Raw genomic sequence first — 18433 nt, forward strand, 5'->3', positions numbered from 1 at the left:
AAATATTATTAGTAAAAGCTGCAAATGCCTTGGCCCGGTATATTAAAGCTCTCTCTTATTCCCTGAAGGGACGAAAAGGGAAATCTTCCGTGTGATGATGTCGGCAGACACATAGTGGGCAAGCCGGTTCACACAGGATCTGAATCTCCAAATTCATTTCTTGACCAAGAATATCGAAAGCGCTTTAATGTGGTTGAAGAAGATGCAGTTTTATACTGCTATGAATATGAGAAAGGAAGAACAAGCGGTCCTGGGAGGAGAGAGAGCACACCAACATATGGTATGGTATTAATGTGATAATATTTCCTAATCTTTCCTTATTTTGATCTTAGTTTTTTTTATGCATCTGCTCTTGGATTTAAGCATAAAAATATTCTGAGTGACCATTGATTTTGTGAAGAATTCATTTTTGTTTAGTCTGAAGTAGCTTATTCTGCACATAAAGAAAATGCATTGCTTATGATAATAGGGAGTCCAGTTTTGTACCAATAATCTGTCTGTCTGGAAGTTTTAGACAAAATCTTTATTCTTAATTGGATCAGCTTCATTTTCTGGCTTATGCTGCAGTATCATTTTGTCAGAAACCAATTCTTTGTACTAAAAATACAGGATGGAAGTGGGCTCCCAGTATGAGGGCAATCATCTCATCATTTAGAACATGATATATTAGAGGAATTTACCCTGATATAATCATTCTAAAGATCAAAAACAGATTTGCCGCATGATGACATGTTGCTTTCATGCTGCAATGCTCTTTAAAACTCCTTTATTTTTTTCTAGCCCTAGAATTGAAGAGTGATGATACACTTTTTTTGTAATATTATATTAACCTCCTGTCACTGCCTATATATGGCAGTCCCTCTTTTTTGAGGTTATATGTTGTCCAAGAAAGAATTATGTATGTAAACAAAAACATGTATTCATGCTGGTACTTCCACATCCTGGATTTTGACCTGGATAGGGTGCAAATGTTGCAACAAATTCTAGTGAGAGTTTGAGTCCTCTGACCTTGATGTTCTGTTATTTTTCCTTTCAAGCGATTGGAACTCTTCCCTTAGCTTGTATTACAACTTGTTTCAGCTTTGGACTAGGATAATTGCTTTTCTGTTGCCAAATGCAAAATCGTAGCATTGTAGAGCTGTTAGAATATAGAAGAAAATGAAGAGGGAATCTCATTTCATTTTACCCATTCACCTTATTGCATTCTTCCCAGATTTCTGTGGCAGAGCAAGGAAGGCAAAAATGTTTTTGGTAGCGTCTGCAGGTTTTGACATAAAAAATTAACTGAATTCGCTGAGCATAACTACAGTATGGAGAATAAGCTTGCCTTGAAAAAAAGATATTTTTATTACTACTCTTATACTTTTAGCTAAGCGCATACCTGAATATATTTTTGCCCCAGTTTCCATGTTATTTTAACAAGAGCACAAGCTGTATGTTGGAGTAACTACAGTAAATGGGGCATCATTCTGCTCTGAAAAGACAGACATGATTTCCAAGGAAGCACAGATTTGGTGCATCATGCAGCAAATCTCCAAAATCACCTGGGAATGTTGATATGAGTTGAATCTGAGCTGCAAATCGTATCCTCAGGACTCTTAGACATATAGTTACAGAATGCTAAAGGTTATATTTTCATAAAAATATACTTGTTTTACAGAGCCACGCAGTTCTGCTCCAAATTTTCAGTATCCTTTGATTCTGAAGCATTTTCAGGTGTTTTCCAAGCCCACTCATACTGTATGAAATAACTGCTAAGTGTTTAAAGTTGATTCATCAATTTAATTTCAACTGTAAAATTGGTGGCTTCAGTCATATCCATTAACAGAGGTGCTTGCTGTCCCTGACTTTAACTTTTAATCCTAAGGGTCTAGAGTGAAGAAGAGCACATTTTGTCTTCAAGGATTGCTGAATCCATTATATTGCCAGCAGATAGCTTTTTTATCTTCTTTTTCCTTAGCAGAAAGAGTATAAATGCATGGATCAAAGATTGTACTGCCATTATTTAAGACATTTATTATACGTTTTTTCACTTTTAACCTCACTTCATTTTTAATGAATTCAGACCATAGAGTCTGTTTTCAGTTAAGTTTATTTTCTAGGAATATTACCATTTCAGCATTAAGTTATAAACTTTCCCACATGGCACTCGTTAGCACAGGATTTGTGGCTAGCCACAATCTCCAGATTTCACAGAAGTCTGGAATGTGAAGATCACAGTCTTCTTTTTCATCATGCCCTATTAAAGAAGGTCAAGCAGTGTTAAAGGGGCTAGAAAAATAATTGTTTTAAATGTGCACTCATTAATTATGCAGTGACATTATTTTCCTTTTTTTTTTTTTTTTTTTTTTTTACTCTTTCTCAGTCTTCCTTCCTAAGAGGTAAACAGGGCCCTCCATAATTGCTCTTTAGGAATCTATTGATGTTTTTTGACTACCTTAGCAAAGAGATTTCTCTCTCATGCGCTTACTGGCTTCCAGCTGTTGCATAATTGTTGCTAATTGGCCTCCGTGAGCTCCTGTTCACAAGCAAAAGACGTTTTCCTGAGTGTAGGCCCCAGGGAACACAGATTTAGTGGATCCATGTGGGCTAACAAGTTAATTAGCAGGGGTGGCAGGCAAATGAAGGAGTGTCATTCACTCAACTGGTCATTCTGATTATACTGCCAAGTATAAAAAATATACACTTCAAATAGCCATGGGTTTTGCAGAATAGTCATTACTGTTATAGCCTTTGATAGTAATTAGGCTCTGTTTGATTTTATATCTTGTAGATCTTTTTATGCGTGCAAGTCCTTTGTATGATAGATTGTGAATTAAGTGTCACATAGAAAAGAAAGTTGTATTTCTAGAAGTACCCATTGAGAATTCTGTTAAAATATATATGAGGCTACTACATATCTTCTTAGGAAATGATTTCTTAACTACAAGCTTTAAATCTCACCGACTTCAATGAGACTTATACATGTGCCCATAAATAGTTAAATAAATTATAAATAAAAAAGTTAAAAATGTTAGCTGTATTTTCTGGGTAATGCTATACTTGCAAACAGAGCCTGTAATCCTTGAGGAACTTATACCTTTTTCTTTTCTGACATCACTGGGGTATCCTGTTCTTTTTTAAAAAGGTCATTATAACTTTTTCCTGTTACACAGTTTGCATGGTACTGATATACTTCAGTGGATGCCATTTTTAAATGGGTAGATAGACATGTCTGAATATTTGTATTCGATATAACCAAATGCTTTTTTTCCAGCATATTTTGACTTAATATGAATGAATGGGACTGATCATCTTTACTGAGAACGTTTTCTGATGAAATATATTAAAAGACTTCTAACCTTTTAGTTTGAACTCTGCTAAGCTTAGAAGCAGTTTATTTACCCACTTTTATGCAACATGACTAGTGGAGTGATTTAAAAAAGAGCAAAGGAAGACCTTATTTCTGAAAACATTTTTTTTCAGTCTGTCCTGTGCCATGTTACTCTATTTTTTGTTTCAATGAATTACTTAACTCACTAAAAAAAACAGATCTCTCCAAGTAGCTATACTAATTTGCATAGCATATTTTCACTGAATTTCCATCCGTATTTGTGAACTTTTTAAATAGTAGACATATCTCACAGCATTTTTAAAAATTACTTCAGCAGCTTCCAAATTCAGGCTTTATAGATATGTAATAGTTTTCAGCTTTTCTGTTTCTTCTTACCTTCTGAGATCAAAGTGAATTTTCTAGTACTAACATACTATGTTTTTCTGTGGATGAAATGCTATAAAAAGAAATTACAAATAGAGGTTTTCTGTTTCCTTTCTCATTCAGTAACTGATGGATCTTTTAAGCCCACCAGCAAAGATGCTATTTGTGAAGGTACTTTAGTGATGCGCACATGTTTCTGTTAGAAACAATTCCTTCTTTATGCTTTCCAACCCTTCTCTGCATGTGTGTACCAGGGCCTTGCAGAATAATAAACAGACATCGCACAGTGAAAACTAATCTGTAAATTGAATACATTTGGAGAAAGCTCAGTCTGTGTGTTGGTGATTTAGTAGACACCGAATTTATTTCCCAAGCTTTAAAAAAAAAAAAAAAAAAAGCTATGAAATACCTAGCTGCTTTTTGTCCTTTTAAAGAAAATAAAACTCCTATTTTAACCTCTTGTTCAGAGGCTGTGCTGAAACCTCTTTCATAAGCAATCCTGTAGAATAATCACATTTGCATTTAATTTGTTCTTTCTTTTAAAGAATGTTAGTTTAACACTGCTGCATAAAATGGTGCATGATCTCATTTTTTCTTTGTTTCCAGGGAAACTAAGGCCTATTTCTATGCCAGTAGAATATAATTGGGTGGGAGATTATGAGGACCCCAATAAAATAAAAAGAGATAGTAGGAGAGGTAAGTGATTTTGACATACATCTTGTACATGATGTTATAGTTTTTATCACCCTTTAAGCTATGATAATATGTTTCAAGCCCTCATTTTGATGAGGGCTTGATTAATTACGTATTTCTCTGAGCCTGATATGGGGTGTTCCATTATATGTATGCTTGATTTTTCTCATAGCTTCTATTATGATTTCATAATCAGACAAGAGGAAATCATAGCTTCAAATCCCTGCAGTTTGGTTTAGCTTTAATGATATTGATATTTTGTTGCTTGAACTGCATTATACAATTCTTTTGGAAACTGTAAACTTTTATAATGTAGTATTACTACTGCTATATATTGTTATGCCTAAGTAAGAATTACATGTTAAGTTGCTTTGTCTTCATAAGTCCTTTTGGAGTGAAAAGCGTTCTAGAGCAGCTCAAAATAGTCAAGGTGAATTCTTCAAAGTTCTGGTTTGGGAGGCTCAGCTATGTAACTTCACATATGAAATTATAACCTCTGAGCTGACTAGAATCCCTCAGCAATAGGATCTTAAAAAACATCAAAACATGAAAACATCAGCTCAGTGCTCAGTAAGGACCAAAAAAAAAACACTGTTAGAAATCATTAGGAAAATAATACAAAGCACTGCTCTGTAAGTTATTGCATTTTAGGTACATATGTGGTTCTAATCTCTCCAACTCTTAAAAAAATAGTAGAATTGGAAATGATTCAGGGAACGGCAGCAAAGATCATGGTGTACATGGACTGGCTTCCATGCAAGGAATGATTAAGTAGGCTGGACTTCATTTGTGTGGAAGAGCATAGGTAGGATGTGCCAAAGTTTTTTAAAAGTTTGTATAGAATTAAATAAGTGGATAGGCCAGTCACTCCCCTTTCCAATACCAAAACTGTGAAATATCAATTGCTTCTGTCCAATACTGGTTGGACAGAAAAAAGAGGTGGTTCCTTATGCAGTATGGATTCAGGCTGAGGATCCCCCTTATCACAGGCAGTTGTAGGTGCTAAATTTTACAGGAATACAGGCAAAGATTAAACAACCTCATGAAAGACAAGTTTGTTGAGCTTTTCTAAGTTCACAAACACTTCATCTGGCTCAGGATATCCATTGGCTACCAATTGGTAGAAGAGTATTCCACCAATTGCTGGAAGAGTATTCATAGAAAGCATGAATGATAAAGAGAACAAGGTCAGGTGAATGTTCAAAGCAAATTACTTGAGAATGTATGACATCCCAGTCATCTGCATTTATTTATCTTGCTTAAAGTAAAAATAATAATAATAAAAAAGGTTTCAAATATGATCTTAAGTTGTGCTATCACTATCTTTTTTTATTATCAAGAGAGCATTTGTAGTTGTGGAGCTTCTTTTATGTTATGTTCTTGTTATTGTCAGAGAAACCACAAAACTGCAATTGTTTTCGGTCTTCTCCCTACCAAAAGATTCACTGTTTTCTTATTATATCCAGACCAAAGAGGTAAATATGTTTATTTAATGAGATAGCCATGAAGACTTGGAATCTTAGATCTAGTAGATGCAGGAGTGTTATGTATTTTGGAAGGGAGTTTATCTTCCGTATGACAATTAACGATGCTCCCTTACATTATTTTGTTTCTTTCAAAGAAAATTCATTACTTCGCTATATGAGCAATGAGAAAATAGGTCAAGAAGAATACATGTTTCAAAGGAATAGCAAAAAGGATACCGGGAAAAAATCCAAAAAGAAGGGAGACAAGAGTAATAGTCCAAGCCATTACTCATTGTTGCCTAGCTTACAAATGGATTCACTGAGACAAGAAGTTATGGGCACACCTGGACCAGAAACAACTTTGTATCACGTGAGTAAAAATAATATTTTAAAAAGTCATCGCTCCATAGTTGTCATGTGAGACTGCCTTATTTTTATAGTGCTGCTGAAGCCTTTTTGATTGCTGCTATTGCATTGGTTCCTATTCTTCTGACAATAACTGTAGCCCAAAGAAGTATTTTGGATTTATTGCTTTGATATTACAGATGCAGGATGGACACCTGTAACTGTTCTTTAAATCGTGTAATGAGTGTTGTGTTTGGAAAGGAGTGTGCTGTCTCTGTCTCGCTGTCTTGCTTCTGTTGGAAATGTTTCCATCAAAGAGAATGTGATTTCATCTGCCAGTGTCTCACAGAAATAGCGGTGTGGACTTGTCAGGAAGTCCTCTGTGTAAAGTGCGTGAGCATGGCACATGGTGGAGCTCCACTGAGTCCATAGGAAATGGGTAAACTTGGTTTCCTATTGTAAAACATTGCTATGGATTATCACATTATAAATTGGTGTAGGATAATTGAAACTAATGGAGCTTTTTCAATCTTTTAAACAATCTGAATGCTTGGTCAACTGGTTTCTATAACTCCCTTTGGCACTACATGTATAGGTGAGTGATAAAGTTCAGAGAAGATGTTATATATATGCTAAAAAGAAGTGCTTATGGTGAGCTTTAATTAAATCAGGTCCCTAGGTGCAATAGATGCTCTTCCCGTTCTTGTTTATTTGTAACAATCTAAGTAAGTGCAAGGATGAGAATATTTTCTTACTCTCTTATTTCCATCTTCAGTTTTATACTCTTTTTTTAACTGTGTGCAGTCATAAATGCAGTAGTGGAATGCTCTTGCAAATGCAGACTGTTATGTAGTGTTTCCCTAAAACATGCACAAAAGGAGTATGCAAGTTCCTGAAGACTGTGTCCTCTTCTTAATGTCTGCAGTCTTTACTGGTAGGAATCCAGTCAGTCCAAGAAACTCAAAGTCAAATATTTAGAGAAGAAAATGGAGAATTAATCTGTGTAACAGAGGACTTTCTACTCTGTAATGTCTACAGAGGTAGAGAGTATACTACATTTGAAACACGTTTCATGTATTGAGAAAGCACTTATCCTTCCCCTTGAATTAACTAATTCCGTCACTTTCTTCCATAAAGCAGTCTTTTGCTAGTACACATTAAACTTCTTAAACAGAGTTTCAGCATTGAAAAAAGATTTTTTTTTTAATTTTTTAAGATTCCTTCCTTGTTTTGCCTGAGTTACTTCCATTAGACATCACCTGGAAAAGCATTTGAAATTCTATCGTGAAAGTTACCAAGGAACAAAATCCTAGAATTAGCATTTTTCGTGTACTTTCATGTAGTTTGGATACCCACCAACAAACCTTAACCTGTTAGCACAAACTCCGCAAGTATCTGATAACCATTTTCATGCAGAAGTACTGTTAAAGGACATACCCATAATGCCATTAGTCTTCAGCATCGGTTGATAAGCCAAGTAGGAGTTCGTTTATTTATACAAGAAGAGGTATGTTATTTTTTCTTCAGAATACAAATCAGTATTGATCTTCAAGCTGAAGCTGAAGTGAGGTGCAGCAAATAAATGGAAAGAGGAAGCTTGATCCCTTGATTTGTGCCCAGGAAAGGAGGAAACGGCCCTTCAGAGAGCATTCACAACCCTCTAGAGCTAAGCACAGCTGGGCCTACAGCCAGAGACGAGCTGGCTGCCACCATATGGTACAATACAGCTCCCTCGTTAAGGTTGGTGGCACACAAGCATAGCGAGCTGGGAAACCCTAATCTGGCTTGTAGAAGGGGCTGTGTGTTGTTGCAGCCCACCAGGCCTGCTTACCCTCTGGTCTGAAATGTGCAAAGGCAGGAGGGATTGCTGAATGTACTGCAGAAATGCAGAGCGCAATTTGGCTACCGGAATTTCCGTTGCTAATGGTGTGAAAAGAATGGAGGATGGATATGGAGAGAACTGCTGAACAGCACAGAGGAGCTGAGAAGTGAGTTTAAGCAGCCCGCCCTGGAGAGAAGGGGTATTTGTATTGGTTGAGGGAGAAATATTCCCCTGTAATATTACACACGCAGTACAACGAGCTGATAAAGAAAGGAATACAGATAAATCACAAAGAGCTCTCTGGCTATATCACGGTTTTATTAAGCGATACATAACAAATAGGAGAAAGAAACAAATGATTCATTCTTAAATGTAAAATTCTGTCTGGTGATCACTAAGAAGTGGTTTCCTATTACCAAATAAGATTTTCAGCATCAGCTATCAAGTTCCAGCAAGGACTTTGGATTATGTGCCAATGAGAGCTTCTGAGAGAATGTGATTCAGTGCAAGAGCACTTTCTTAGGTACTACTTTTATTGTCTTACTATTCATAGTAGGATATTAATCTATATCCAAACACAGATTCATCCAGGGAGCCATACAAGGCAAGACAGTGCAAGTCTTTTTCTTCTCTCTCATTGGTTTTTGTTAACATAATGGATGGAGAGAGGTAACTTACCTCTCAGCTGTTAAACTTTATTATTATTCTATTTTTGTTAGTGTCACTTACCACAAGTCAAAATTTTGCTTTCACACAATAAAATTCCTATAAACTGGAAATGTTGATAACTCCACGTTTTGTTTTGTTTTGTTTCTGGCTAAAGGAAATGGTTCCAGGGTCCACTGATTTCTAGCCAAACTGTTGTTTTTACATTCTATTTTTCTTCTTCAATATTGCTGAAGCAATATCAGCAGAAACTGTTAATATTTGATATTAAACCAAGGCAAACTTTTTGAGTTGTTACTAATCTGTGTGCAAGAAGGTGTTCAAAGTAATCTAGTACTGTAGATATAAGTGGTGCAGTTAAAATTGTCTTGGACCTTTGGAACAACAAGATCTGAAAGCTCTGCCACACAGTTATAGTTCAGTAAGGTCATTACACTATTCTGTATAGCAATTTCCTTAGTATATAGCACTTTGATTTTGTTACAGGAGTAGTTATTTAGGAAGCAAAAAGAAGTTCTACATCAAGTTAAAAATAATATACTCCTATCCAAATCAATAGAACTTTCCATTACTTTAGGAACAACAGCACCTTGTGAAAAAATGTAAACTATTTTGCATAGCACGAAATTTTGCAAGAAAAAGAAGCCTTCCTTACAAACTGTTTTCATACCTATACCAACAAACTTATATTACTAGCTTTACTCCCTCCCTCCCTCCTATACCTGTACCATTTGCATACTATCTTCATTTGTTCCTATGTATTAAACAATACCTAATGACTTACTAATCATCTTAGAAAAAGCAATTAAAAAGTACTTTCAGCTTCTCGCTTTGCTGATAAGCAGCCTCTTTTTAAAATTATTTAGTCCAGGACAACAGTAGTTTTCTTGGACATTTTAATTTTATTTGAAGATGAAGCTGTACTCTAAAGAGTTCATATATCTGAAAAGGGTTGTTCAGGAAGGGGTGTAGGGGGGAAACAAAGTTATCCTAGAGATTTTGCTGAGAATGAAGGAGTTTTTAGTGATGTTTACATATTCACATACACTATCTTTAATATTTAATTCTTCCTTTAAATGAAGGAGGAATAACATTAAGGCTGGCAATCATTTGTTTGTTCGTTTGTTTTGCTATGGTTGCAGTGAAGTTTGTGTACTTTTTGCCACATTTTTCCCTTTTTTACATTTTGCCAAATATACCTACCCACCTAGATGGAGCACAGCTCAACGATGCTTAGCTCACATAAGTAACTTCAGTACTCAGTCCGGTGAGCACCAGCAGAGCACTCACTGGCACTCACTTTTCTACTTTGCCTGTGGGGACACATTGTGGTGCTTCTTTCAGGTATTTCTCTCCTTTCCTCCCAGAGAAAAATGCTTTTTTTAAAGTTCAATTCATAATGTATGTATTTAAATGATCTCAGTGCAGAGAACAACTTTACCAAAAGCTTGTTATTCTGAAAACTCAAAAAGCCAGCTCTGCATGAGTGATCAGTTTGCCCATATTCCTATTCCTCTCCACAGCAAACCTGAATGGAAAGAAAAAGAGAAGGTACTTGAGCATAAAGTGCCTACATTTTTAATGGCAGTTCTTGAATTGAATAGGCACATATTCATGAAACCTTATAATTGTAGCTAGCTTTTCAGACAGCGCAGGACATATTCACATGAATTTCCTGATAAACCTGCACACAAGCTACCCATGAATTTGTTGCAGAAATCTTCTGAATAGAAATGGCATCTAATAAATACTACATACTATAAAGTTATTTCCTCCCCCCGAAAAAGACCTTACAAAAACTAGCAGTTTATTATAACTGTAAGCATTGCAGTACCTAAGAGTTTCTGTTATGTGACTTTTTAGTATGAATATTTGTAATTAAACAGAAATAAGCTCATAGAGAAAAAAATTGAATATATAATTGCACAGATTTTAAGTAGGTGTCTGAAATCTAGAATGTCATTTTACTATTAAAACAGATGGGCTTGGTACATTTTCTTCTTCAAACCATTTGAAGTCCAACTATGGCAGTATTTAAATGTCACGGCTCTCTTTTCCTTTGCCTCTGTCATGTTTTCACAATTGTCTAGAGTCAGAATGGTACTTGCCTTCAAATATAAATCTAGCTGTTCATATCAAGGTCCGTTCTAACCTAAAGGCACAGTAAAAATATTGTCCACAAGCATTTCCATGATTTTTGTCAACATTAAGACTTGAAGTGCTTTTATTTTTCTCCATACTGTTTTATCCTCAGTTAAATAATTGTGTTAGGATAATACTAAAGCTTGCAGAATTAGAGTTGTAAGTCTCAAATCATGAGCAAAGGAAATTTGAAACTCCTTCATGAAAAGGTATTTGTAACAAATACTTGATTAAAAAATTTACTGAACTGAAGTTCAAAAGCATTAGCTTTTTTATTATTTATTTTCAGATAAGAAACTACACTGGTTTTCAAATAAATGTCCAGAAATGAAATGAACTTCACGAAGAGTTTGTGAAATACTGTGAGAGGTTGTGAAATATTTCATAATTGTGAGAAAATTCAGTCTACTGAAATTGCTTCATAAAGTTTAAACATAATTGTGCATGTACTAGTTTCCACTGCAAAGGTGGGAAAACATGAATCTCAACTGGAAGCTGAATATACTTCTGAAATTTCACAATGGTGAAAAAAAATGTTTGTTACCATATCTAGTTATTGCAAAAATAACTTTCCAAATAGATTCCAATAGGAACCAACAGATTCTAGTAGAACTAGCCCAATAGGCTGAGATACTGAGACGTCCTGCTTTTTTCTCAAGCATTCATACGTTTATGAAGGTCTAGCATAGCTTAACTCTGGTCGTAATTACTCTAGGATATCCCTCTCTGGAGGTCACTGGAGCATTTGCTACATTTACATTTCTTCTGTAAGCGATGCTGGTTGTATCTCACCTGAGTTTTGTCACCTTCTTACAGGATTGTAGGAGAGCACTTTAGCCTATACTACAACTTCAATTCCTTGTCTATTTTCCTGTCAGTGAGCGTGGAACAAGGCAATAAGGCCTTGATGTTGAACAATGTCTAGATCCACTATGTGGAAATGGAAGCTCAACTTTCTTCAGTAGACACAGAGCTGAATATGCTTATGAAATTAAACTGTAATCTGATTCAGAGTTCATTTTGCTAAAAATTTTCATATAATGCAATGCAGATTAGAGTACCCAGTTTTGCAGTGGAGGCATCTTGAGCACTTTGTTTTTATCCTTTTCTTGTATCAGCGTTCTGTAGCAGAGTTCAGTTACAGAAGGCCTTTTAATTTGTGAGACTAGTGGAAAGAACATCAATTAAAAATTTCAGTAAGAGGAAAACTAGTGAGGGGAAGCAACACAAAGGGAAATTCTTACATCTTATTGCCTTCATGACTTTGAAATCCAGTCATATGCCACAGCCGCTAATGTCTCTGTAGGCAACTTTGACTTTGTAGATATGTGTAGAGTTTTAGTTGGAGGATCTTTGTGTGTATATGTTGTTTAGTTGTTTCTTTTTTTATGTCTTACTCAGAGAGATGAGGAACATTTCTCAAGTAAGGAGGCCAGAAAAGTGGTTCCAGCCCTTAGACAGCTTCTGTACTCCCCCCCCCAAAAAAAAAAAAAAAAAGCCAAATGACAGTCAATGTGTTCTTTCCTTTGAATGCAGCACTTTAATAAAGTGACAAGTACAAAGTAATAAAATTGCTCAATACAGTCTGTACAAATAGCCTAGACCGTGAATATTAAGCTATTAAAATCAAAATAGCGACTTCATCTAGATCATGAAGGACATGTGTGACAGATAAAATGTTGAAATAGTAGCACAGAGACCCCACATGTCTACTCCAATGCTATTGCAATTAATTGCTTTCACTTAATCCTATTCATAAATGTATTAAAGTCCTTCAAATGTGACAAGAATTGCTATTGCAGATGATGGGAGCAGTAGAAGTGGGTAAACTTGGTGAAGGGGTGGCTGGTTGGCATAAGTCAAAGGGCAAATGTTGGACAGAGAAGATGAAAGAGAACAACAGTATAAGTAGACTACCAACAAGAGAAAGGAATAACTCCTTATCTGTTTGCTAAAGTAAAAAACTCTAATGTCCCAGAAAACTGTATAAAAGAAAATTCAAAGGAAAATTGAGATGAGGAGGGCCTCCACCTCTTGCTCCAAGCAGGACCATTTCTGAGGTCTGACCAGATTGCTCAGGGCTGCCTCCTGCCAGCCCTTGAAACCCTCCAAGGATGGAAATGGCAACCTGCTGCTCTGCCCAGTTCTCCTCATGGTGAAAAGCTGGAGCCTGGCAAGAAAACAGCAATTTCAGAAATGACTACAAGAATGGTAAATTGCCTAGATTTAAGACATTTTTTTCTGTTCTATCATTGCTGTTTAGCTAAAATCATCTCGTGAAATAGCCTCAGTATTATCAGATTTGTTCTGCCTGTTCTAGACTCAGATTTTTGAACTGAAGTCTTGAAAAAGTACCTATGCAGTTTTTATGTTTGAATTCTGGTTAGGCATACATTTTGTGAAATAGTAATATTTTATCTCCTCAGGAGAGAGTACTTTTACTCTCTATTCTTTTACTTATGGGGAATTATACTTGCAGTGTTCAAAATGAATTTAATTCACATCACAGACAGGATAAAATTTTCATATCTGCATTGCTTCTTTTTGAAGAAGCAGTTAATATAATGAGCTTTCTCTTACTGGGGAAGTGGTTGCCAAGATGAAATTTGGAGGCATTGGATGTGAAAGAATTTACTACTTTTTGTCTGTAATTTTTCTTAAAATACTTCAACAAAACAAAATGCTGTGGAGTTCAGATGAGGCAGGTTTATGGATCATCCTGAAGCAAAATTGGGCACTTTTATGGAGAATTTTTACTTTAAACTTTCTGCGCTACCTTATTTCCCGTCTGACCATGAGGGAAAAAAAGACCTGTTAGCAATTTTTTGCTATGACTAAGCTAGGGAATTCTTCAAAAATGAGAGTATCGCTGTAAAGGTCATCTAGTCCAACTCTGCCAGTATAGATTTATCTGCTACAATATGTGACCTAATGCTCTAAAAATGTAATTTTACCTTGTCAAGAGATGTAGATCTATAGACTAATAAATCGCCTAGCTCAGAACATTTCCTAATTTCCTTTCACACCCCTATTCTGTATTTTTTATGTTACCTTTTCCAATTAATCATTACTGATTTTATCCTGGTTTTATTACCTGATAGAGTGCTTTTGCTTTTATACATATTAATACTGTTTGTACACCAGCAAGCTATATTACCTGTGGTTAGTAAAATCTCAATAGCACAGTTTAGAGTTTTTTTTTTCTTTTTTCTTTTTGGCGTAGAACAAATGATATAGTCCCTCAGTTATTCCCTTTTGGTCAGGAAGAGATTAAGCATGGCATACTGTATCAGAGAAAAGTATGTTAGGCATTGCTGAGAGGGAACTCAGCTTGATTTATCACTGCAATATGGTGGGGAATGTCATATCTATGAGAAGTTAGATCTAGATCCTGACTTCCCAGCTGGCTTCTGCCTTGTTCTCCTTTTGCACAAGGAAAAGGAAAATGTCAGGATTATGAAAGCAGTGAATCGGGGACATCACTGAATGACCTGCTTTGTGAAACTGGACAGTATACAAAAAAAAATCCCACTGTTAATAGTGAAAATATGGGTAATTAATTGGGACAAAATGCCCATTTCAGGGTACAGTTTGATCAAAATGCTTTGACAAGCAGCACAGTTATTTCTGAACAAGAGCTTTTTTTCCAAGCAATGATTTTGGCTCACAGTGGGTCTCTATCCCTTCCTCTGCCCCACTCACTTGGAAAATGGGCTCTTTGCTGCAGTGTGGCTCCTGAGCAGAAGCTGGTTTATTAGGTGTTTCTGTTTTTCTAGAAAGAAGTGCCTGTTGCTTAGCACCTGAGCTGTGAGTCAGCCAATCCATCTCTGCTACTGTACTGTGCTACTAGCTTTCACTGGAAACCTAATATTTTTGAAAGTGGTAATGAGTTTTCTGTTTCTTCCCATGAAAGAATATTATATCCACATGTTAGTTAACACAGGATAGTTTCCAAGAGCATATCTCCCCGATATTTACATCCTTGGAACAATTATCTTTTCCCTTCAGTCCTGCCCTCATTCATTATACAGCATGCACATCCCCTGCCCCTTTCCCTGTCATGCAGGCTGAGCAAAGAGGCATCATGCTGAGGGGACGTGTTCAGAAGTGTCACCAGCTGCTGCTCAGCAGGAGCTTGCATGTACTTTTCTCACGACAAGCACCTAGACATCGTAGCAGATGGGAAGCCTCTTCTCTTGGCATAGCTGTAGTCCACATTAATCCTCAGCTGTAGAGTCTGAACCTTGATAATTCCCATACCTATAGAGTGGAGGGTATTCCTTAGTAGTTGTCCAGGTACTGGGGGAGACTAAAGAGCAAGAAGTGCAGACTATTCTCATCATGACATTTAGGTTTTCGTTTCTTCAGCAGCCCAGTTCTGGGAGTCAAGCAATTGTCATCCGGATTTGCCATTGTAGCTAGCAAAAAGTTTTCCATTCTTGTAGTTGAGGGAAGAGGTTTTCAAAAATAAATTCTCAAGGAGCCATAAACGAAGGGCACATAAAACAAAAGTAATGTCATAGCCATAGATATGACTTCAATTATTTTAGTTTCTTAGTTTCTCAGCCAGCTTTATTCTGATTTAATGATTTTTAGTGTAGGGAGACTATGGGCCTAATGCAAGAGTATTTGGATGACTTGAGGCTGATGTTTCTAGTGTTTTAGACTGATCTACATTTTCTTCCTGGTAGTTTTGAGGATCAGTTTCACATTTTACCACAGACCACCTGTGTGATTTAACACCAGTCATATTGAAAATAAGTTTCTCTTAAATCTGCTAGTTTTATTTTTTACTAGTCAGATAACTGCACAGAGGGAAACCTACCTTTATTGTGAATAAAATAGAAATAGTCTAAACAAAGCTAATATTTTCCTGAAGAAAACTGCATATTATGAAGGAAGTTTGTTTGACTGGCTGATAACTGCTAGAAGAACAACCCAGAAAGACATAAGCAATCCATGAGGTTTCTGAAGTGCACTGATGACAACTTCATGATAGTGGTGATCAAGAAGCTGATGAGATCCCTGCTAGACCTCCTACTTACAAACGAAGAAGGACTGCTTGGGACATGAAGTCTGAGAACAGCCTTGGCTGTAGTGACCACAAAATGGTGGAATTCAGGATCCTGAGATGACAGAGCAAAGCAAAACGCAGGATCTACTTGGAAGAATCTCATGGTATACGATCTGGAGAGAAGAGAGGTGCAAGAGAGCTTGTTGATTTATGAAGGGAGGATCATCCTTAACCAGCTTTCTTTTTTTTCACCAGACCAGTGACTAGTGGTGTCCCTCAGGAGTAATTAGTGGGGCCAAAACTGTTTAACATCTTCAGTAATGACTTGTATGATGGGGCAGAGTGACCCTTAATATGTTTGCAGACAACACAAACCTGGGAGGAGTAGTTGAAACACCAGAGAGTTTTTGGAGGACTTGTGTGTCTTGCAGGGTCCTTGACAGGCTGGAGAAATGAAATAAGAAGAATCTCAATAAATTCAGCAAAGGGAAATGACAAGTCCTGCATCTGGGGAGGAAAAACCCACAAGCATCAGCATATGTAGGGAGAAATTGTCTGGAAGACAGCTTTGCAGAAAAGGCCTTTGAGGGCCCTTTTAGACAATAAATCAGCAATGCTCCTTCATAGAAAAGAAGTTTAACAGCATCTTAGACTGCATTAACCAGAGTGTTTCCAGTAAGTCCAGACAAGGTATCCTTCCGCTCAACTCAGCACTGCTGAGTCCACACATGGCTGTGTCTAGGTCTGAACTCCCCAGGCCAAGAGAGAAATGGACCGAAGCAAGTCCAGAATATGGCCACAAAGATGATAAAGGGCCTGCAGCACCTCTCATATGAGGAAGGGCTAAGAGAGCTGGGACCCTTCATCCTGTAGAACAGAAGGCTTGGGGAGGTATTTGGTTGATGTGTATAAATACCCTATGGAGAAGGAGTGACAAAGGCAGAGTCGGGTGCCCTGTGAAAGGTCAAGAGGCAGTGGGCATTTAAAAAATAATTTACTCTGGGGGTGGTCAAACGCAGGAGCAGATTGTCCGGAGAGGCTGTGGAGGCTCTGTTCTTGGAGATACACAAAATGCAACTGGACATAACCCTTAGCAGCCTGCTCTAGCTGACCCTACTTTGAGAAGGGTGTTGGACTAAATGATCCACAGAGGTGCTTTCACACCTCAACTATTCTGCAAGTCTGTGACTGGTCCATTCTCTTCATAAAGAATAATAATCTGGGAATAGTTCTGGGTTAGAATATATCTACATTAAATCAAAATAAAGGGTTAAATGCTCTTCTCTGACAGCTGGCAGATGTTTAGGTTTCTTTTTGCTCTTAAATTAATGCTGTAGAAGTATATATTGTGATAGAATGACTGATGTATCTTGGACTTTTGCCATTAAAGAAGACATATATTTTTCCAACTCCCCGACTTCTCTCTTAGATTACTTACTGTCAATAAAAGTAGTGTGGGAGGCACCAAAATTATATGCTTCACAGTAGATGCAAAGCAGAAGAATGATCTCAGAATAAATTATTCTAACGAACAGCACTTGTCTAGTTTAACTTTTTATCCTCATTTGCTTCAGGCAGCTATAACAGTGCTGGAGTCCTTGTTCTGTCAGTCAAAAAGATTGGAGAAATATGAGAACTCTGGTTTAAATTTGGTATTATCCAGAAGATTTACTGCTACTATATTTCAATTAGGGAGTCCTGTGACTTAGTGGATAAGAAAGAAAAGCTTTCCCTGGCAGGAAGAAGAAAGGCCACTGTATGATGTTATTTTCTCAACACGGCCTGAAGTTTTCAGAAAGTTTTTAATTTGCCTAAGTTTTGCATACATCTGGTAAGTCTAACAAATTGCATGTGTTGTGAGGTCTTGTTGGAGCTCCCAAACATGGAGGAACCCAGTTAGAGCTGTGCTTATGCGTGCTCCATTGCCATGCTGCATTGCCATGTACTGTGGATCTATTGCTTCCAAGAAGCCCTGCATTAGAGCTGCTTTAGGGAAAAGAGACAAGGAATGGGAATTGGAATGGGAATGGGACCTGTTGACTATCAGGTAGAGGTAGAAATGGACTTTATGGCTACTGCAAAAAGAAGCTAGTGGATTGCCAGCTTTTGCACGCACGTTGGTTAGATCTCTGAAAAAGCAAAACGGAGGGAGGAAGAGGGGGAATATATTGCGTAGGGTAGGACAGCAAACTGAATTCTGGCATCAATTCTTACAGTAACTGTTAATATGTGTGTGGCGTTCAGCCCTTTTGACAGGGCCAGTGATTCATGTATCTCTGTTTGAAGTAACTGTCATTTAAAAGACAGATATCCACAGAATATTTAGTATAAGGTTCCTAGCTTGCCATCCGACACAACTTTGGGCTACAAAACCTCACATTTAGAAGTGTGTTTATACACCACATTCACACTGTGTTTTAGTATTATATTTCTTAGGTGAAACCTTAGGGAATGCTGCACTTTTAAGGCCAGATGTGGCATTTGATTATGCAGTGTGCTCAAGAACAGAGAAAGCTGTGAAGAGACTGCAGAAGGATCTGTTACCAAAGCACTGTAGGTCAAGATTTCATTTAATAAATGTTGCTTTC

The 18433-nt window shown here is 37.0% G+C and overlaps 1 protein-coding gene across 5 annotated transcripts in view; it reads left to right on the forward strand.

The window, feature by feature from the left end:
* The window catches only part of CNKSR2 (connector enhancer of kinase suppressor of Ras 2), a 204651-nt gene that overhangs the window by 123686 nt on the left and 62532 nt on the right, over positions 1-18433 (forward strand). For all 5 annotated transcript variants that reach the window (XM_088532747.1, XM_088532748.1, XM_088532749.1 and 2 more), the window contains 3 exons: positions 69-280; positions 4304-4393; positions 6012-6226. In XM_088532747.1, coding sequence (XP_088388873.1) covers positions 69-280; positions 4304-4393; positions 6012-6226 — 517 coding nt within the window. The remainder of the gene's footprint in view (positions 1-68; positions 281-4303; positions 4394-6011; positions 6227-18433) is intronic.

This window comes from Tinamus guttatus, unplaced genomic scaffold (genome assembly GCF_059628265.1).
Source record: "Tinamus guttatus ecotype Peru unplaced genomic scaffold, ASM5962826v1 Tinamus_guttatus_pri_ptg000470l, whole genome shotgun sequence".
NCBI lineage: Eukaryota > Metazoa > Chordata > Aves > Tinamiformes > Tinamidae > Tinamus > Tinamus guttatus.